This window comes from Oreochromis aureus, linkage group 23 (genome assembly GCF_013358895.1).
Source record: "Oreochromis aureus strain Israel breed Guangdong linkage group 23, ZZ_aureus, whole genome shotgun sequence".
NCBI classification, from domain to species: Eukaryota; Metazoa; Chordata; class Actinopteri; order Cichliformes; family Cichlidae; genus Oreochromis; species Oreochromis aureus.
The window spans coordinates 41,915,948-41,938,203 of NC_052963.1; the positions used below are offsets into that span (position 1 = coordinate 41,915,948).

At 41.6% G+C, this 22,256-nt stretch overlaps 1 protein-coding gene across 1 annotated transcript in view; it reads left to right on the plus strand.

Moving 5' to 3' along the window:
- LOC116315026 (BEN domain-containing protein 5-like) overlaps window positions 1–22,256 on the plus strand; it is a 349,188-nt gene that overhangs the window by 128,651 nt on the left and 198,281 nt on the right. The window contains exon 4 of the mRNA XM_039607494.1: window positions 2,643–2,737. Within this exon, the coding sequence (XP_039463428.1) occupies window positions 2,643–2,737 (95 nt within the window). The remainder of the gene's footprint in view (window positions 1–2,642; window positions 2,738–22,256) is intronic.

Here is a 22,256-nt window from a genome sequence, read left to right on the forward strand (position 1 = left end):
TTTTGTGTATCACTGTGCCTGTGATTAAGTCTTCTATTTCTTCCTTGTGCCCGTGTCTCTGTCATCTGTCCAGTCTTAGCTCCCTCTGAGTTAAACAGGCCGAACAAATAGATTACAAACAGTGGGTAGAGTGAATCTAAGGAGGAAGACAATCTGAATTTGTTGTGGATAAAGAATGAGGAAAGAGGCTGTGCAGTCAAAGAAAGCCAGTGGAGTCAGAGTAAGGCTGTATTTGCCTGAGGGGAAAAGGCTGAAAAGTAGCTCTCGCAACAGATGTGCGGGGCAGTAAAGTGTAATTGAAATGCCAGCAGCAATGGTCTTATCTCCCTGCTACAGGAGCCTGCTGCCAGTCTCAACATCAGTTAGATGTCATTTTACCTAAGTCTGAATCAGCCTGCCACAATCCGCAATCCCCATTCCTCTGATGCTAGACAGGAAAAAAAGGGGAGAAATGAATGAGGGGGAGGGAGAGGAGAAAGAAGAGGAGGGAGAGAAGGGTGGGGAGTCTGTAATAGGATTTCAGTAGCATCCAGTTAACTTCCACCACCTGGACTTAGTTGGTAATTTGATATGCCCCATCAATAGGATTCATTTAGCTCACTGCAGCATTACCATTGCCATTCATTTCATTTGACTTTTTCAAAAATATATTGATTTATTTCTCCCTCCACATTTTCCCACTCGTCCTGATCCTAATCACAGTGGAGGAATGAGGGAGGAGCTGTTCCAAAATATTCTAGCTGTAAAAAGTAGACCAGACCAGAGGAGGTGAAACGCCAGACACCATGACTTTCCTCTGCGCTCCAGGCAGAGCTTAATGTTTTGGGCCTGGCAGCATCCCTATGGGGAGAACCATAATGTCCTCCCAGATTAGAGGCTGGCACTCCTCGGAGCTGCTGCCTTTTATCGGGAACTTTGTTACCACAACATGGGATCATCTGCAGGATATTAAAGCTGCCTTATTTCCTAACTGTAATGTTAATCTTTTGCGATTTTGTGTGTTATCTGTGTTGCTCTGACAACCTCCATCTGAGATTTTTCTTCAGTTACAGGTTTATATTTTTCAGTCTTTTTCATGCAACATGTGGCAGAAATGATTGGAAAGGGGTTGTTTTTATTGCTTTAAACTTCACGTCTAGCTGGATTCTAATAATTATAATCACACACAAACCCATGCCTGTGATGGTTTTGTGTTGAAAAAAAAATGTTTGTTTGTAAAATTGTATTCTGCCATTCCCGAAGGCCGGACGGGGTGTTAAGTTCCTTTTTCTTAATCGAAATGCAAATAATTTTATTTCTGCATATTTGAACATCTCATATCTTTACAGCTGCTGATTTTCTCATTGTCTTCTTCCAACCATCGTTTTTACATTATATTTTTTCACTTCGGTGATATATTCCACCACTACAAACAGAAAAACCCAAAATTGTATTTTAGAAAAACTAAAATAAAAACTAACCTTTATGCTACAGGTACTTTAGGGAAAACAGTGGTTAAAGACTGTGGCAAGACCAAAATTATTGCAATCATGTGCAATAATCTTACACTCTCATTGCCTTTGGAATGGTTTCTTCCAAGACAGGGACAGGGCTGCAACCACTCGCTCAGTTGGCTTCCTCAAAGCGATTTTGGTGCTGATGTACCAAACTGCAAGTTTGGTACCAAACTTGCAGTTTGGGATCTTTGAATTTGGGTTGCCAAACCATGTACTGATACCGTAACAGATGACAGAGTCAACAGTTGCCGTATAAGTAGTATAAAAAATATAGTTCAATCACAGATATAGTTTGTGGTTAAATAGGCCAAGTTGTCAGTTACATACAATCTGTTTTTTCTAATATTATAATTATATAATAATAAGTGTGATAAATCAGAAAAATAACACATCTGATACCATCTGTTACAAATCTGTTTCTGTTTTCATACAGAGAAATTCACATTAAGCAGAACTGAACATCCCAGCCGAATTTCACAGATTTGAAACTGAAATTCAGAATTTCCTCCACAAACAGTGACATGCATCACAGATGAGTTGCGTTCACCCGTGCAAACTAATTCGTATTGATTCCAACATGTTGGCGATCTTTCTGCATTTAAAAATTAGATGGCAGTTATTTGCAAACTTTCTCCAGTCAATCTAAGAGTGACTGAAGTTTGTCCAAGTTGGTTCCAGTTTCTTGGAGACAGGTTGAAGGTGCTGAATGCTTATCCTCTGGGCAACCAGGTGGTCCCTGTAATTACTTCCAATCAGTCACCAAATACAAAAAATTAAATCCTTGCATCATTGAAAACTAGACATTACTACAGTTATATTTTTTTACGTACAAAATGAATTAAAGTTAATCTCTACACAAGCACACAGACGCTCTGTGTTCGTTAAGTTAGGGAAGTGTGTCTGACGTTGTTTGATTTATATACCACATTATTCTACTGTTATAAGACAGACTAGAACTAACACTGAAAGTAATAGAAAAAAAATTGTTAAAATTATTCACTCTTTGAAATTGAAACTAAACTGAATTGAAAACCAGAATTTGAAAACTAAAAAAACCCTTTAAAACCCTTATGATAACTCTGTCTGGAACCCACTTGTCTTTATGCTGCTACTAGCTTTGAGAATTTTTATTGTTTTTTCTTTCAGAGGGTCATTTTCAATGTGGTCAACTTCTCCAAGACAAAGAGCCTGTACAGAGACGGCATGTCCCCTGTAGTGAAGTCTACCAGCAGGCCAAAATGGTAAGTTTGCAACGACATAAGCAGAATTCCTAAAAACAATAATTAGTGCTCTGATTGTTGTTTAATATTGTCCTACTAGAACAGAGTATTTATAGACTTTCTGCAACTTTGAAATACTTTTCTTCTCCACCTGGCAGCTGACCCACACATTCCTAAGCACACAGACACACACACACACACACACACACACACCCTAAAGACTGATACTTTAGATTTCCAGAGTGGATGCGTCTGGGTGCATTAGCATGTGATCCATTGGTTGCCAGTATGATGGCTGTCTGATGTAATAACGCTTGACTGATGGATGCAGAAATGTGTGTGTATGGTGGCATGCATATATATGTGTGTGTGTGTGCGTGTGAATGGATAGGTGTGGCAGGAGGGAACAGGGAGGGTGCGGTGGGGTTGGGCGTAGCGTCTGCCAAGCAGACTGGTGTATCCAGTGGGGCGAAGAACAGGATAGCGTGATGAAGTGTTGCCATCCAAGAGAAGCCCTGACATCTGTCATCAGTTGATGGAGGGCATCGGCAGAAACGCCAGGCATCTGCCACCCTGAGCTGTGTGCGTCTGCTAGCCTAGCGCTCGCACCGACCATGCCGTAGCATGCCGGTCGCAGGCTAATGGGAAGAGACAATGGGCACGACACCAGAGAAGTGTAAAGACGAACTGCTGTCTGCAGTACAGTACAGAACAACACGATGCAGCTTAGCTCGGCCTCCTGGCTCCTTCTGTTTTGATTTTATGTAGTAGTTGCAAGTTTGTTGTGCGTGTAGGGGTATGGTTTATCACAGCGCGCCAGCCTCTCCCATTGTCTCCTCCTGCCACTGACTGATTTACAGTGAAGCTAGCAGCCGTTTGCTTTAAAATCTGTGTTGTTTTTTTTTCAGGTAAGTTTATTTATACTGCCGAATAGGCTACTGTGAAGACAGTTTAAAGCCACAGTAATTTATATGATAATTTCAGGTAATTAATGTCCCAGGTGACGAAAACCTGGTTCTGCATAGCCGTAACTTCTCATTTGACATAATCTTGAATTGCTGAGGAGTTAATCTGCGCAGAGCCCTCATTGGGTCATTTAGTTCCCAAAGCTTTTCTAAATACACTAATCACGCAACCTTGCCCATGTTTATGTTCCAATCAGCGCTCATAAAAAAGTGTTTAAGTGACAGACGCAGCAGGAGGTGACGTTACTGAGGCCTGACTCCATTTACCACCTCAGGCTAATACTGTTTTAACCACTCCTCTCAGCACTGTGGCGTCTAAAGGGGCATAATGTCTCCTGCACTCGTAGAGACATTTTCCACTGTCAGGGGCGTCCGGGACCACAGCTGACATTGTTTGTGTCCCCACAAAGTGGTCAAGATGCTTTTAACACAACCTCCTCTATTTGACTTTCCATGAGCACAACAAAGCGCAGACAGCTCCTAAAGTAGCAATCTTCTTTTTGACAGCTACAGATATGGAATAAATAAAAAGGCAGAGCATGGAGAGCTTCGCCTGTCTGATCCAAACTCACACAAGACAGGATGAAGAAGGTACGAGAGAGCGAAAGAGAGAGAGATGGAAAGAGAGGGGGAGACTTGCAGAAAAAGACAGAAAGGATAGAGGAAGAAAAACACAAAGTACAAGAAAGAGATTACTGAGACAGGTAGACGGGGGAGGGGAGCGGGAAAAGATTGCCCTCCAACTCCCACCGCCCACCACCCAATGTCTGTATTTATCAAAAGAATCGTCAGTATTAGCTCAGGAGTTGAAGCCTTTATCTCCCTGTGCAGGTGCCTTATGTCCTGGGGCCCCAGCATCATGTGGTGCTAGAGGCTGCAGGGCTCAGCTGGCCTCGGCTAAGCTGGGCATTTCAGAGAGACACAACTGGCAGATTACAGTCCAGCAGGACGTTTGTTGCTACAGGTGGAAGGATATGTCCTCCATCCCTTTTTCTTCCATGACTCCTCCAGCTGTGAGCTGACAGGGGTCACTGTATTTTATCACATTGAAACAGAGCTATAGGTTGCATATATGTTGTTGAATAAACTAATTTAAAATGAGTACAGTTTACATTAATCCTTATATGATTACCAAGGAAGTTTTTCAAGATTGAGTTGACCATCAGCTTTAGCAAAGCGGTTCCTTTTGTCATAACATTTGTGTCTTATTTGGTACTGCGACTTGGCTCATGGAATTAGAAATCGATTTAAAGTTCAGTGTTTGTAAGTCAAAGGAAAGAGAGTGAGCCATATTTTCTCGTACTAGTCTGTCGAACACAACAGCCCCCTTGGTGACACTAGGTGCCAACCGCACTCACTGCGGTCTGCTAGTTGTTAGACTGCTAGAGCAAAGAATTGCTCAGCATCCTTATTTTCTGGGATAAGCTAATTAGAAAGTCAAAGAGCGTGGTGTAATGCAGCTGTTGGAGGCCAGAATGCCGTGGGGTGGGGTAATGGCCAAGACGGTTGCATGAGACTGACTGCATCAACCGGCAGATGCCTCATGCAGAGTCTCGTGTGGGAGCGGGGTAAGACTAGAGAGCACAGGACGACAGCACAGAAAGTGGAAGATATTTTCAGCCCTGCATGCGAGGGCTGCAGTTATTTTTTGTTTCATTTAACACGCAGATTTTTTAAAAAGTTTAAAGTTTAAATGTTAACAATAAGTCACAGAGCCCAGCGCAACCACTTCAGATGTCTTGTTTTATTTATCCAACAGTCCAGCCCCCAAACATCAGTTTGTAGTATAAATTCTCACATTTATGAACCCCAGACTGTTTGGTTGATAAGTGATTGATTAACTTTATGATCAATAACTCTGATCTGGGCTACAATACAACAATTAGTCTAGCAACTGAGTGGCTTTATAACCAGCCAGTGTCATAAATAAAGTTTTGTTTTGCAAATTCTTTAAGCTTTAAACTATACAGCAGATTATTTAGATTTTACATTTGTTTTGGATATTATTGGGAATTTGAATTCCCCCCCAAAATATTGGGAATATAAAGATCTGCTGTGTGCCTTTTAATTAACTTTCCAGTTTTTCACCACTCAGTAGGTATATGGATAAAAATAGCTACACCTCTAACTGAGCCAGCAGATGAACAGTCAGAGTTGGAGGAAATAGGTTGCCAAATATTGCTTCTAAAGTTAGAACCAGTCAACCTTGGGCAAGGGTAAATGCTTTCCCCCCCTTTTCTTTATAGGAGTCAACAATAAAACAGAGGCCTGCTTTTCAAGCAATTGTGCTCAGCTCCAAGAGACAGACAGAGTTAGTCAGTCGATGAGTCAGTCAGCGTCGTTTTGCTTCTCAGCCACAATCCTTCCTGTAAGCGTGTGATGCAATAGCATAGTGAAATTCTATTTGGAGATGTCTGTCTCTCCATCCGGGTGAGTGTTAGCAGTAATTGTTCTGTCAATCAGCAATGCTCGGTCTCGCTTGTTTTCCTCGCCACCTGGTATGTCCTGGCAGAGGGTGAGGGACAAGGAGAGGTGAGACACGGGGAATAAAAGAGAAAGGATACCTCCATTGCTCTATGTGCCGCTCCCTGCTCACCTTTGGATGTCTTTACAGTGATATATTTGTCCTCTTGTGTTTCCGTTCTCACCTCCTTCTTATGTCCCATGTTTTCCTTGGTTTGTCTTACTTCTGCTTACTTTAATTCAGTTTTTCTTTTATGTTCATTTTTCCCCGTTGTCTTGTCATCTCAACTTTTTGTATAACTTTAATGTACCTTATTTTTCGGACCATAAGGCACATTAAGCGAAACAAAGCAGTCAGATAAGTCAAACTTTACTCAACTCATCCTTCTTACTTCCTCCACTTCCGTACCATTGATTCATTAATGTTGAATCCTCTCGCAGCTCCTCTATTCCCATGTTATTGCAATATATTAATGACTAACCTCGTATTGTGGATGGATTATCTCAGTTGTTCTCCTGACTGAAGTTTGGTCCGTTTACAGCATCCTGCCATGCGATTGCATTTGTCCCTAACCATCGGGAACCCTCACGTTAACTTTTATCGAGTGGAAAAAAGTTAGCGTTCATCCTCCAGCTTCACTGTGTTTATGTAATGCTAACATAGCTGTGTCGCTAGCGATCACGTAGCACATCATTATATACCAGCTAGTCCAACTTCAGTAACCCTACAAACGTCACTGCTGTTTAGCTTTCTGTCTTCATTTATGTTGGAAGTGATAGCAGAGCTGTACCTTTTAATTTTCTCAGAAATGTCTCAGTCAGAACTTGCTATATCATGTTTAGGTGGAAGCTAGTGAGCTAACTTCCTGCTAACTTCTAACTCCGTTAAATTTCATAAATTCTGTTTTCATGGATGCCTGGATGTTAAACTTAATTGTTACACCTGGTAAAGCAGCAATGCTGATCATTTTATTAAAGATTAAAGAATTTAGACAGTTTTAACTCTCAGTGATGCTGCAGTGTTCGTTTGACTTTGGGACCTGAAGTGGACGGAGTTTAGGACCCAGATTACTCCGCGAGGCTCCTGACTACGGTAGCCGTAATGCTCCGACAATCCATCAAGCGGTGCAGCTTCATAGCTTACCAAAGTCGTACTAAAACATTTTTTGACAGATTTTTGAGCGCCGTGTACCACATAAAATCGGTTCGAGGTCAGTAAGCACAACCAGAATTCATACATAAGGCACACCAGATTATAAGGCGCACTGTCGAGTTTTGAGAAAATTTTTGTTTTAAGTGCGCCTTATAGCCCAAAAAGTACGGTACACGTTTTCCTACCACCTACCAAGTATATTAATTTTTAATTTTTTAACAGCTAAAACCTCAACAGGAGCTCATCCCCAACCCTTGTCTCTTTGCTGCAGCTTGAAGACACTGTGAGAGTGAAGTAAAATTATAGTGCTGAGGACTGGAAGTGAGTTGAAAGTCTTACTGTAGGGTGACAGTTTTCTGGGGTTTTTTCCAGTAAAAATGTCCCCTTTCACATACAAATAGCCACGAAATCCACAGTTAATCTTTAATACCTGGTTATAAATGCAATAAAATTGACTGGATTTGAGAGGATTTGTAGCAACAAATATCCAAGTCAGGCGCTCCCATTTCACTCGAACCAACAGTTTTATTGTTTATTGTGTTTTAAAATTACAATTAAGCTTATTAGAAATGTAGAAAAATAAAATCACAGAAAAAAATCAGCACCAAACTGGGAGAACTAGCCCTTCTTAGAGTTTGTACTTGTAAGGCCTGCAGTACGAAGGAAATTGCACCTGTCAAGCTCATAAAGAAACCTCTCATCCAGCACCTGACACACATCCCAGACCCCTAACTGCCGTAGCGCTGAACTGAGCCATTTGGGTCTGAAAATGTGTAATAGTAGCGAGGGAGATGGTCCCTCTGTCGAGGACAGAGTGTCAGGCAATGAATTGAAGACAGACAGACTGTAAAGCTTGTGCCAGAACCACAGCAGAAAGGCCTGACTCCTCTTTACATTCAGCGTGTCCGCACTCCCCTCTCCTCTTGCCTCTCCTCCCCAGCCACTGAGCCACTTGCACAATTAACCATGTGGCATGCCTTTTTAATAATAGACCTTTTAATTGTCGGCGAATGAAGAGTGATGTAAAATAGCTAATAGCTTGTGCTAATTAATGGGGGAATTGAACGCTTGTTAATTAAGGGCAAACAGGACAAGGACCGGCTCGGGTAATTTGAGCAATAAAACCGAGACTAACGATTGATTTCCAAACAGACTCGCTTCATAAAAACATCAAGCGACCCCGGCTTTGCTGTTTGAAAACACTCGCCCCACCGTATCCTCCAACCACAGTCACACGCATATAAGTATACACTGAGGAAATATAAACAGACATGTCCTGGCTTCCTACATATGACTCCCAGTAGATGTGATATAACAAGACAAATAGTGTCTTCAGAATGCAATATAAAGATTATTAGCCATAACAAGTGTCTCTGCGGTATTATACAATGTCCGATTTGCTTGTTTTATACTAAAACTCACTATGTTAAATTGAGTAATTCCACGTCTAGTTATGATATTTAGTACTTGCCCAGTTCTCAGTTTGCACATGTCCCTATGGTCATACTTAGACATGAGCCATGGCGTTTCACATCCACTGTCTTCCTCAAGAGACCCAAGGAGCTTTACTGTCTTTTCACATCCATATTTCTCAATTTCAGATCTTTACTGCAGTGTTCTACTGTACCATCATTTTTATTACCCCTACAGTATACTGTGCCTGCAGCTACTATCTCGATGTTGCTGGCGTGTATTTAATTTAAAACACAGACTGCGTTCGGTGCTGTTTCTCTACTCTCAGGTCCGTTTTGGAAAGGTGAACCGTAGCAATCATTTGACCGTCTGTGGGTTTTCATATAAGAATTTTAAATTAAAAAAAATGCTTTTTATGATGTTTCTCTCTGTCAACATTGTTCACGATAAGGGAGATGGACACAATCTTTTAATAAAAACCCAAAAAAGTGAAACGCACACACTTGTAATTATCTGTGACTGGATCATCTGAAAAGAGGAAATTGACTGATCTTTGAGTCAGAGGGAATATTTGGAAAGAGAAGAAGAGAATACCTGATGTACCGGCAAACTTACTCTTGACTCTTACCAAAGTCTAGAGTGACGTTCTGGCCACTTGTGCCTTTCCAGTTGTCTTCAAAGACTTGAGAGAGGAAAGTGATCACAAAGCTCTGTTTTATTAGAGGAAATGGCATCGCTCTCATTTTCCTCTTTTAGTTTCCATCTGGGAGCCTTTATCCTTTTTTGGTAAGACAAACTGGGAGACAGAGGGGGAGCAGCTCCAATCAAAACAATCAACAGCACGTGTAGCTTCCTTGTTCACAGAAACTCATTAGTATGCTGCCAGAGGTGGTGAAAGAGGATTATGTGGGAGAAATAATGGGACAAAATGTAGCAAATAGATTAATAATCTTTTGCATGAGGATAAGGATGTGTACAAGAGTTTGTGTATCTGTGGGTGTGTGCACAATAGCACAAATGCAGTTTCGGGAGAAAGTGTGTGGGTATAGTGACAGAGAGGCAACTTGCTTCTGACTCTCCATTCAACCCACAAAATGACTTACCTGGACAGTTTTATGTTTGCCTGGAGGAGAATTAAAAAGGCACTTCATTTCCCCTTTTACAGGCTGGGTACGCATGTCAGCGCAGCCCTCCCTGAAAGCGCTCTAATCTAAATGCTTTTGTCAGGGGAGATTTGGTAGATTGCACTAGGCAGAGGTACAAATTGGTTGTGTCATCTTATAATGAACTAGGTGAGGCGTTGCAGTTTTTCTGCAGCCAACAGTCCCCTGATTACTGTATTGTGAGTCACTGCTGCTTTTAGTATTGTAGGCAGAATAGCTCACCTTCACCTCTCTTTGTTCAGGAAACTTGATCTCATGAACATTGCAAAATGTTTTGTCGTAGTAAGCCCGGCGTGACAAAAGACGAATTGTTCAACAGCTTGTCCAAGAGAAATATTATATACATGCAGCTGGCTTTACATTGCATATGTAGCAGTCCACCGTGCATGGTCTGCAGAATACTTGGAGATGTTTTGAGGTGTTGATGCTTGGCTATAAGTTGTTTGAAGCTTATTGAGTGTGCTCAGCACGTCAGCGCATTGACCCCCTGACTTCAACACAAGCATTATGGATATCTCAGCAGTTTCACAAAGCCATGCTGTCAGGTGTTTACGGGACATATTAGGACACTCCTGGTTGGTATCTGCATTCTGCCATAGACAGGAATGTGTGAGTGGGAGTGAGTGTATGTTTGTGTGTGTGTAGCAGGCACTGTGATGAATTCAAATGGATCAGCTAAGTCAACAGCGGTGTGGCAGAGGTTCCAGTTTCACTGATGTTTCAGCACAGCCAGCATCTACGGCAGGCCAACAAAGCCAGTCTTCTCACTCCTTTGGAAAAGGATTTTGATGGAAATCCTCCTGGTTCCCCTAATTGCATTTTTTCATTTCTTGACGACAAGACTTCTCTCTCTTAGCTCATTTGAGAATTTCCCTCTATTGCTTTGTCCACATTTAAATCTGTGCTTAAACTTTTTTTGTGGTGAGTCACTTCTGTATTATTTATATAAGTTATTGAAATGGGTATCCTCTTTGTGCTGCTCACTGTGTCTGGATGTCAAAGAAGTGAGCGGCGAAATGAAGTGTGAAGTCGGGGGATTCGTCTGTCTCAAAACTCATGACTGGGATTTAATTACTCCGTCCGAGTTACAAGTTACAAAAGGAAAATTATGTAGGGAGAAAGGTAGAAACTGGACAATTTAACATGTGAAAGATGTATTTATTTAGTCTCCCTCCCCTAATTATGTAATATCCATCAATCAGACACAAGTTATGTTTATTTTTCAAAAGTCTTTGATCTTTCCGTCTTCTTGCTGTCACCATCTCGTCACTGTCCTCTGTTGCTCCTGTGTTTTTCTTATGCTTACAATGATGATCACATATATCACAGTTTCTATCGACCACTCAAACAGCAGTTTGCAGGTGAAGAGTCTGTGCATGCAAGCCTGAAGGTAGTGTTTCAAATCAGAGGCACAACTAAATGTAGGAGCTTGCTCAGTGTTCACAGGGTTGTACACAGTGAATTTGTTCCCCAAGGTCAGACTGTCGACGGGGAGTTCTGCTTTAATGTCTTTAGGCCTCTGAGGGAGAACATTCAGTACTTGTGTTAGATCCACAGACAGATGGATCTAGTCACCATGACATCACTTATTGGTTAGTGAAGACCTGCTTATGAAGCCTCAAGCTGAGCGCTTTCCACGTCTGCAACTTAACTTTTTGAAATCTGAAATCAGACTGCAGACTGAAACTGGGCTGCAGTGTAAAAAAAGGGGTGGAAAGGTCCAAAAGCCAATAAAGTTATGGTAAGACAAGCAGTACCATGAAAAGGAAATTACCCCGTCTCTCTCTCTCTCTCAGGTGTGCCTTGTCAGGGTTCATTAGTGGAATTTCTTGCCTTCTTAATGGGGTTGGGAACATCAGTTGTGTTGTGCAGAAGTCAGGTTAGTTCACAGCTGACAGCCCTATTTGACAACTGTTAGAATTCATATTATGGCAAGAACCAATGAGCTAAGTAAAGAGAAACGACAGCCCATCATTACTTTTAGAATTGAGGGTCAGTCACTCTGGAAAATTACTATAACTTTGAATGTGGCCCCAAGTGCAGTCGCAAAAACCATCAAGCGCTACGAGGAAACTGGCTCACACATGGACCGGCCCAGGAAAGAAAGACCAAGAGTCACCTCTGCTGCTGAGATTAAATTCATCCGAGTCACCAGCCTCAGAAATCACAAGTTAACAGCACCTCAGATTAGAGCCCAGATAAATGCTACACAGAGTTCCAGTAGCAGTGTGACACCTGCCGTGTCTTTGTGATAGGGTGCTGTGCCAGATGGCCTGGGCTCCTCACCTGACCTAAACCCAATTGAGATGGTTAGGGATAAGACGGACCGCAGAGTGAAGGCAAAAGGGCCAACAAGTGCTATATATATATTTTTTAAAAATCCCCACTCGCCCTTGCGGGCGGTCTATCCTCTACCAGAGGCCTGGGAGCTTGAGGGCCCTGCGCAGTATCTTTACTGTTCCCAGGACTGCGCTCTTCTGGACAGAGCTCTCCGATGTTGTTCCTGGGATCTGCTGGAGCCACTCGCCTAGTTTGGGAGTCACCACACCTAGTGCTCCGATTACCACTGGGACCACTGTTACCTTCACCCTCCACATCTTCTCGAGCTCTTCTCTGAGCCCTTGGTATTTCTCAAGCTTCTCGTGTTCCTTCTTTCTGATGTTGCTGTCATTCGGAACCGCTACATCGATCACTACGGCCGTCTTCTTCTGTTTGTCTACCACCACTATGTCCGGTTGGTTAACCACCACCATTTTGTCCGTCTGTATCTGGAAGTCCCACAGGATCTTAGCTCGGCCATTCTCCAACTCCCTTGTGGGCGTCTCCCATTTTGACTTCGGGACTTCCAGGCTATACTGAGCACAGATGTTTCTGCTACTTGGTTATGGCGTTCTATGTATGCCCTGCCTGCTAGCATCTTGCACCCTGCTGTTATGTGCTGGATGGTCTCAGGGGAGTCTTTGTGTGTGTGTGTGTGTGTGTGTGTGTGTGTGTGTGTGTGTGTGTGTGTGTGTGTGTGTGTGTGAGTATTACATTCAGTCCTATTGGGTATACATTGCTGGTCAGAATTCATCCATGAGTTGTTTTTCACAAACACTGTAATAAAAGTGGCCTGTAATTGACGTATATGTGCTCAAATATAAACATAATATTCAAGCATCAATCTAGCTGTATCTTTTGAGTGAAGTGGCTGGATGTGGTGATGGTTCAAGTTGTCAGTCCTATTGATTAAAATATGCATTTCTGCCTGTTTTATAATGTCAAATAAATGGCTCGAACTGCAGTACACCAGCAAAGCCATTGTTTTCCTATAGAGAGAGCACTAGAGCAGTGCAGACCAGCCAAGTGGCTTGTGTGGTATGTGTGCTCCTGCCTGGGTGGCCCTGAGTGTGTGCACAACATGTGCACATGGCTTCCTCTGAATGTGTGCATCTGTTTGTACTTGCTTGTGTTTGTGTTTGTCAGCAAGTTTGTTGACAACACTGTAGGACATCAGGGTGGGATTGCTCTGAATGTGAGGAAACAGCTCATCTGAATATAGATGGGTCCCATCTGGAAGCGGTTGGCTTCGGCCCTTCATAATTTTGTAAGCAGCTAAGCATCTGGGGCCCGCTAATGAAACTAAAGGCACAGCAAAAGGCCCTGGGCTACCACCGGCTGCCTGTAGCTGTCAGGAATGGAGGGAGGACGATAGGAATGAGGACGAGTGGAAAAATGGATGGAGGGAGACACGAGCCAGGAGGAAAGAGTGTGTTGAGAATATTGGAGGTCTTAAAGAGACCTAGATGGCTCCTTTGAGACAACAAGCAAGAAAGCCAAGTAGGCCATTAGAAAACTGAGCCATAAAATGAAGACAGTGGTGTCTTTATTGTGGCCCATTAACTCGGATGTTCATGTGGCGATAGCTGCACTGTGTGCCACTGTAATGAGCAATATAACGATGCCCCAGCATAGAATGATGCAGTGTTAAAAAAAACACTAGTTAAGTAGAATCATGTTAACTACTAACATCAGCTTTTGTGTGTGGCTTTGGACTCCAGTAGCTTACCTGAATTGTGTGCCTGTCTTACAAGTAAATCCCAACAGGATATTCTCTTTTTATTATCTGTTACTTTCTATCAGTTCAGCGTTTATTTCTTTTCCTAAAAATGGACCACTTTTCCATGAAGTACTTCTTGGCGCTTGAAATTCCTGTGTAGCCTGAAGTATATATATTTTTCCCTCTGCTTGCTTCACATCCTTGCCTTCCCTCCAATAATTTGGATGACCCTGAGCAGCTGTGCTGTCCACAGTGGCTGCTACTTGTGGTTTGCTTAGGGAATGGAAAGCCATAGGCCCTTTTCTTAAACTTTATTATTATTGGTCCTTTATTCCTGTGTCAGTCTGATTTCCCAGTGGAAATGAAATGAAAAAGCAATTGGTTCTCCTTTTTATTACTGTCATCTGTGTTTTCTGGTCCAGAGAGTAAAATTGCTTGATCTCAGAGAGTTGCACTTTACCCCCCTGTACGAAGTCACCGTAAAGAAAAACAATAACGGGGAAAACAACAATCAGCATCAAAAAAAAAATTACCTGTCAAAATGAGCGTGTCTGAAACTGGAGGGCCGCCAACATGCTGACACCCACCAGTTGTTTATGACGGGATGAGTCAGTTAGTCTGATGGTGGCCTTCGGTATCTGCCAGCTCCCACAGTCCAGGAAAAGATGTTTAGGAGAGATTAGGATCATAGACGATGAAGGACAGAGATGCAGAACACAGAGGTAGAGGGGGCAGTAAGTCGAGAAAGACGAGAGGCGGAAAGTGAGGAAAAAGTGTTAAAAGATAGATTTGTGGACAAAACGAAAGAAAAAGGATTCCCTTGAGGTTGTGGCTAACCCTAAAGAGGCATCCCGATGGGGGATCAGACTCCTCATCCCAGCACCTCAAATCATTTATTCATTGGCTTCATTAAGAAATAAATTCCAAGGACTGCTTAAAGATCGATCTCCAGGTCACTTTCTGTCATCGCTATTTCTAATGAAAACCCCAGTGTGTATTCATTCTCAGCTGTTTATGCGGCGTCTCCGTTGTGGATTTTGTGGAACAGTTACTGTTAGCTAAATAGTCAATAGTAATTTCTTGTCATGTCATTTTACAGACTGCATTAGTATTGCAGCAGACGATCAAAATGAATGACACTCGATAATTTGCGTAAATACTGCATTGCTCTTTGATAAAGCAGACAGTACCCTTCATAGCCAGCCGGTGTCTCAGCAGCATCGTGGGTTTATTTAACTTCATCTAACTTCAGATGCAGCACTAGACAATACAACAGAAGAGTGACTGTTCCCTGGACCTTCACACGTGTAATTACAATCGAGGAAGATAATTAAAGAGGCGGAAAGGAAGACAGATCTTGTCATTTAGTGAACAATGCCGCCCAATCTACTCATATGTATTCTACTTCCTGAATTATCAGCTGACATGATGGCACAATCAACCAGAAAGCTACCCCCCTTTTTTTTTAGAAGACTATGAATGTCAACAGACAAGTCTCTGATTTAGTTAAGATCTACAAGCTGATGACATCTGAATATGCATCGAACAGACGCTAAGATTAATGTTGCTGTTATTTGGTATTTCTCACCTACTGGTCATCAGTTACACAAAGAGCTGTGTGATTGAAGCGCCTTCTTTGTGTTTGAGATGATATGATAAGTATAAGTTAAAATACAAAACTAATGTCCAGCTCCACTGGGTAAAAAGAGCTATGCCAGTAAAATGTTTGTTTTATCCACCAACTTAGTCTCAAATATTATAATATTTGCTAATAAGCACCATAGACTGTCCTTTTTAAAGCAAGTCACAGCTCAGCAACCATTTTAAAACGCCTCCAGACACATTTTTAGCAAATATTTTGAGGTGTTACCTAAATTAACTTTAACTTCAGTGATTGCTTAATAACCCACATCTATTGCTTGCAAATAGGTAGACATTGCTGCAAATAAAATCTCCAGCTAGCTGGAGAAGTAATTGATTCATTTACTTCTGGGTGGTACGTCACCAGCTACGTTCAGTAGGGTTCATATTTTAAACCCTTTTATATGGTCAAAATGGGACTTTCAGGGAGCATTTACGTTTAAGAAACATGCTAAAAGCGTTGCCACACTACCCAAGGACATTCCCTTGAAGGCAAAAGTAGGAATTCTGTAAGTGATGCTGATTTTTTTGATACACAGCTAATAATTAGCTCGAAAACAAAATTACAGCTAAGAATAATGACTGACAGAATGTTTGTTGTCGGTAGTTTTAATCGTTGAAGGTACCAAAAAGTACTCATGGCAGAAGTTTAGTCTTTACAAATTTAGTCTTGAGGGAATTGTGCCTGTTTACATGAAATCCCAGATAATTTCTGTCTTGACCAGCAGGCCCAGGAACAATATCTTTACCAGAGAAACACCATTAGCATAGCTCAAAACTCAAACCTGTGCAGTTAAAAGTTCTGAGTACATAACTGGTGCATCACAAACACTTTTTTTTCCATTGATTCAATTTCAAATGGCGTTTTGTTAAATACGTGCATTTTCCTGAGTGCACATATTTTCCACTAAGAGCTTGAAGGAGTATTTACGAGGACCAGCAGTCTCTAGACTGTGGATGCTGCGCACGTGTGTCCGCAGACTTGGATTGTAGAATAGACAGAGATAGAAACAGAGATTGAGAGTCTATAGAGTAAAGGCATAGGGAACCAGTGATGCATTCTGTTCAGCCGCCTGTAAAAATGACTGAATATATAAATGAAAATATTTTTGATGCGTTCAGCGGGAGGGTCAAGGTTCAAATGAAGTTTTTGATGTGGGGCCGAGACTTAAATATTGAAATACATATTTCATAAGTTTAGACACTATTTAAAATGTAAATAAAAACTGAATGTAATGATTTGCATAGCATTAAAATTATATATTAATATAATATTAATATTATATATCCATGCTAATTTTGAATTTTTTAAAGAGCGTTCCATAGGTTTCACGAGATTAGTGTCTGTATACAATACTAGTAAAACTCTTGAGTCACCCCCCATTTCTCCATCTTTTGCTGCCAAGAAGCCAGACTTTCCTGTAATATTTTTAAAGTGGTCATTTTTAGTCCAGTCCTAGTATCTTTTCCAGAGGACTGTTGTTTTCGTTATTCATACTGACCTCTGAATCATTCTAGACATGTTCTCATTATTGTTGTGGAAATACTTAAATGCACCCAGGAGTAACATTAACAAAAAAAGTAACTTGTTTCCAAATGACAGAATGCCATCACTTATCTCAGATTGATGAACCTTGCAGTACTAAGTGTCCCATGTCTGAACAGGCTCAAATCTATATGTATGTAAGTCTGGTCAATGACCAGTTGTAGGAATGGACCTAACATATGTTGTCGCTGTCTAAATAACAGAGGGGATCGTGCCAATGTACATTCATGTGTCCCTACATCTGCATATGTGTGTGTTTTTGTTTGTATGGAGTGGGTCTTCACTCACTCTGGCACCTTCCCAGCTCCCCATGGCCAGACCAGCAGCTGGCAGGCAGAGATTGCCCACTCATCAAGCCACTTTATCACTAGGCCCGTGGAGTTCAAGGGGGCTGTCAAAGACCAAGCTGAGGAGGCTCCTCACTCCTTTTATACCAGCACACTTTTATTCCACCGGTGTTAAGTTGCAAAACTTGGCCAATGAGCTCTCAAAAAGAGCGGCTGTGAGCAAAGTATCGCAGATAGTTTGACAAAGGCTTAAATAAAGAACAACAGCTAATGTGTTTGGCAGTAAGGCAAGCTTCTCTATATTTTTCTGTGCATTTGGGATTTCTTGCCTTCTTGGGAATGTGCTCGCTTCCAGTTGAAACAATATAATGTTTGGGAATTTTGCTGCTGACAGACACAAACACAGCTAACTTGCACGCTTTCTTGCCGAGAGCAGCCTTCAATCCTTGCTAAATTATTAACCAACAAAAAATACTGGCTGTCACCTTGTTGTAGTGGTTGGTTGACGGGCATAGCACAGAGACTGTACCGCTGCTGCTCGACCTTACGCTTTCACAGCGAGGTATCGAGAACTTGAAGCTGAGCTTTAAGCCTTTACTTCTGCGCCTCCACCCTGCAAATAAGGAACTTTAAAATTGCTCTGACTGTCGGTCCTGGTAGTTTTCACTCCTGATCTCCTTTGTCTGTCTCACCCTCCCTAACACACTCCCTCCCTCCTTTGTCCTACTTAGCCAGCAACTGCAAAATCACTTATCTTCACCTTGCTTCCTCTGTCTCCTGCTAATACACATTAGCAGCCAGCAGCCATATGTAATAGGACTGTGTGTGCCCCTGCTGGTATAATGGCTTCTCTGACACTTCTCCCATTAAATGTGGTCAGGCAGTGCTACACAGGAACCCTCTGCACACGCTAAAATATTGTTATGTAACTACCATAAACAAGCTGGCCAGTGTCAGTGACTTTGGGAATATGTGGGGGGCTATTTTTGGTTTATTGGACCTTACCTTTTTTTCTCCTTGTCTTTATTTCCTCTGACTCTCCTTCCAGCCTCGCCTGCCTTGGGTTATAAAAACCTTTTATCATAATAAGGTACGCGCAGCTGCATTAGGAAACTCATCAGATTACAGTGTGACTAAGTGGACATGTCTGCTATATCAAATGGGCTTTTTTATCTTAAAAACCGTGTCTGTACAGTACCACATACAGTACAGTAACTAGATAGCATCTGCTGCTCCATGGGCTGTGTGTGGTGAAGCCCGGGCTAAGTCTCGGATAACGTGATCATCAGCAGCATCCTTAACTGTTACCGTGACAAACGAGAGCTCTGATTCTGCCTGATAAGCGACGTATTCATTTGTTTAATTAAAACAGCTTGTCTCATCGTAGTGAGGGGTCAGTTTAGAGAATGTTAGAATTAAAGCAGGTAATTAAGTAAAGCTCCAGATAAGAAACCCCACAGAGGTGGCTGCTTCTGCCAGTAGGGAAGGCAAACTTAATCTATCCCCTCTGCAATCCCACAAGGTCGTTCACTTTATTAAAGTCTGATGCCACTACCGCTGCCCAGCAGCCCAACATGATGAAATATTTTATATACTTGTTGGGAAGGAGGGAAAGAGGGAGGAAGAGGTAGCACGGACTAAAGTCTATAATACTACTACTACACAAAATTAAGGTAATTAAAGACTGCTTGTTATCTTGTCTATGAGAACAGGAGAAGAACTTGTACAGCAACGAGCACCTTGACAAAGATATTTGTTTGGCCAATGGAGTGTGGCGTTAATTATCACAGGCTGATTAAAGGCACCGAGCGGGAATGGATGTCGTTTGTCTTGCCAGCCGTAGACTCTACGGCAGCTAGCCAGGTCATTATTTTAGAGACCTTTTTCGGCAATTTTAAAGTCGGGGGATGGTTTCTCCGATGTTGAGTGAGTCAGTAGTGTAATGGAATAGCGAGATAATTGGTCAAAAGGTGTGTTACAGTGATGAAAATGGATGCTACTGTAGCAGAGGATAGTTCAGATATAAGCTTGCACTCCATGCTTTGCAGTAAAAAAGTTTACGTTTTCTAATCAAGGAATGCAGGTGGAAATGTCGCTATGCAAGCCCAGCTAGATCTGTGGCGAACCAGGGCTTTGTCTCCAATTCATTTGTGCTCTCAGCTCCCTGGTATTTCTTAAACGATTAGGTCTCGGAGTCCAAATGTCACAAAGTGTTGTAGGTCTCAAAACACCATTGTGTTTTACTTCAGAGTGATAAAAAAAAGCCTGTTCCTATCAGGTTATTTCATCGGTTACATGTGTGCAGCAGTAATTTCTTTAATATATAAGGATTTTGATCGCAAATGAAGATCCACCTGAACCTATTGATTCACGTTTTTAGATAGTTTTGATGTCTGACCATTCAAAAGAATAACCAGAACCTAACATACCATCTCAGATGATAGATTTGCAGGTTTTTGAGGCTGCGAGTTAGGTGTTTTGGGTGTTACAGTAGCACCTGGGTTTTGGGGGGTTAGCAGTGATTGTGTTTGGATGAGATGGTGTAATGCCAAATTTGTGCAGATTAAATACTAAATTCCTTGCAAAGATTCCTTGGATGATCTTTTGTTCAATTAAACAGAGGACAATCCACAATATTAATAAAATAATTGCATCAGAATTGATAAAAAATGAGAAAACCGCTTAACTGGCTCGTATTAGCTGAAGTACTTGCAGGCAGAGAGGTTACTGTCAGTGTGTCATTCAAAGCCGTTTAATCATACATAATTTTAGCCTCAACACAATTAAAATACATTGAGATTGAGACATATGAATATTTTCCATACCTTCCTTTTGCATAGTGGAGATACAAGGAGAGTGTCTCACCTTAAGTGGCCATGCGGTAAACAGTTTTTGGTACTCCTGCATTACTTAATATTTCAAAATCTGCCAAAGTAATGATACGAAGGGGATTCATATCAGTTAATAAACTTAAGGGGTTTCTTTGTATCTAGCTTTCATGTTTAAGCAAATTGAGTTCAGCATGTTATTGAGACAAAAGAGATTAAAGTATCCAGTCTCAGTTATAATGTGAAAAGGTTTACCAATACGCTTCATAATGGGCAGCCATAAATTCCTATTCCCATACATGTCCATTATCGCTCTCAGGTTTTGTAAACTAATGCGCTGACTTATAAACTGGCAATTAGGTTTTGACAGCACCTGTAGGTGTAAAGATGAATGCCAGTCAACTTTTTTCCCGAAATGTTGCGAAATTTAGAGTTAAGAAGTAGAATAAAATGAGTACGAGGAAAATACGGTGCTACTAATCAAATATGCCTGATTCATTGATCATCAGCAAACGTGACAATGAGGGTTTAGCAGGTTGCTGGTCTGTAGCATCCAGGTGTTTTCACATAATGCAACATGCTTCATGGGATTGCCTGTGCAATGCTCAGAGTCTACTAGCCTCATGTAGCGGTGTTAAATTTTAAAGTTTAATGCAGTACGTTAGAAAAAGACAGAACAAATTTGGCTTGTTTAGCGTTGACAGGAGAAAGCCTCTTACACCTGAAAAGAAAATGCCAACATCTTAGGATTACAAAATTCAATCTGAACAAATCAAAAAACCTCTGGAACATGTCCTGTGGACAGACAAGACCAAAGCAGAGATGTTTGGCAATAGTGCCACATTTGGAGAAAATCCTCATACCAACTGTCTGCACGGTGGTGGAGGGGCAATGATTTGGACTTGTTTTGCAGCCACAGGACCTGGGCACCTTACAGACATTGATCTCCTCTGTTTACCAAGGTATTTTAGAGTTGAATGTGAGCCATCTGTCCAACAGCTAAACCTTGGCCAAAATTAGGTAAAGTAGCAGGACAATCATCCCAAATGCAGCAGCAGATCTACACGAGTCCTCAAACTGAGTAAAAGCTGTGGCAGGACCTTAAGAGAACTGTGCATGAGGAAATACAAACAAACCTCAATGAACCAAATCAACATTGTAAAGAAGAGTTGTCAACAATTTCTCCACAGATGTGTTAGAGACTCATAAAGTCAGAAAACAATTACCTCAAGTTATTTCCGCTAAAGTGTTGAATTGTGGGTTGTACATGCAACTTGAATTTAACTTAAACAACATTATGAACATCATTATCGTTATTTTACCTTAAAATAACTTGAAAATTATTTTAATGCTGCACAATTTTAAAAGCAAAAATCATGTGACAGCATATTTCCATCATCTGGCTCAACCTGCTTTTGCTTCTTTCTTCACTGCTCGCGTTCCTGTTGGTCTTCTCTTTGCAGTTGCCAAATCCTTCAGCTTATTCGCAAATACATGCGAATAAGGGGTTTGTAATTATGAAAGTGAGGTAAAAGTGGCCAACAATAGACATGTGTAGATGTGCAGTCAGAAAAATGCCCTTTCTTATACGTGATATCGCTTTAAGAATTCTACATCATGTTGTTTGGTTGTGTGTGTTGGTGTCCGATGGTTCCATGGTGTCAAATATTTTGTTGCTTTTCAAGATTTTCTTTCTTAACAGCTAAAAAGTCAGCCATGGTTGCTTTGAATTTATCAGGTCTATTAGCCTTTTCTCTTGTTCTTTCTTTCTGTCCCTCGCCTACTCACACAAAAATGCACCCGACACACACACTGGAACATAAAAATACAGCCCACCGCACAAGCCCTCTCAAGGCCAGAAAAACAAATATGCCCATTTTCCTATTTGATTGGGTGTCAGCGTGGGGAGGAAGGGGGACAGGTGTGATGCATAAAATGACCCTGCGACTCCATCACGCGCACGACAGTTTTATGGTGAGGAGGTGTTTCAATCACGCTGCTGCCCTCGAAGGCATCAATCAATACAGACACACAAACGCACA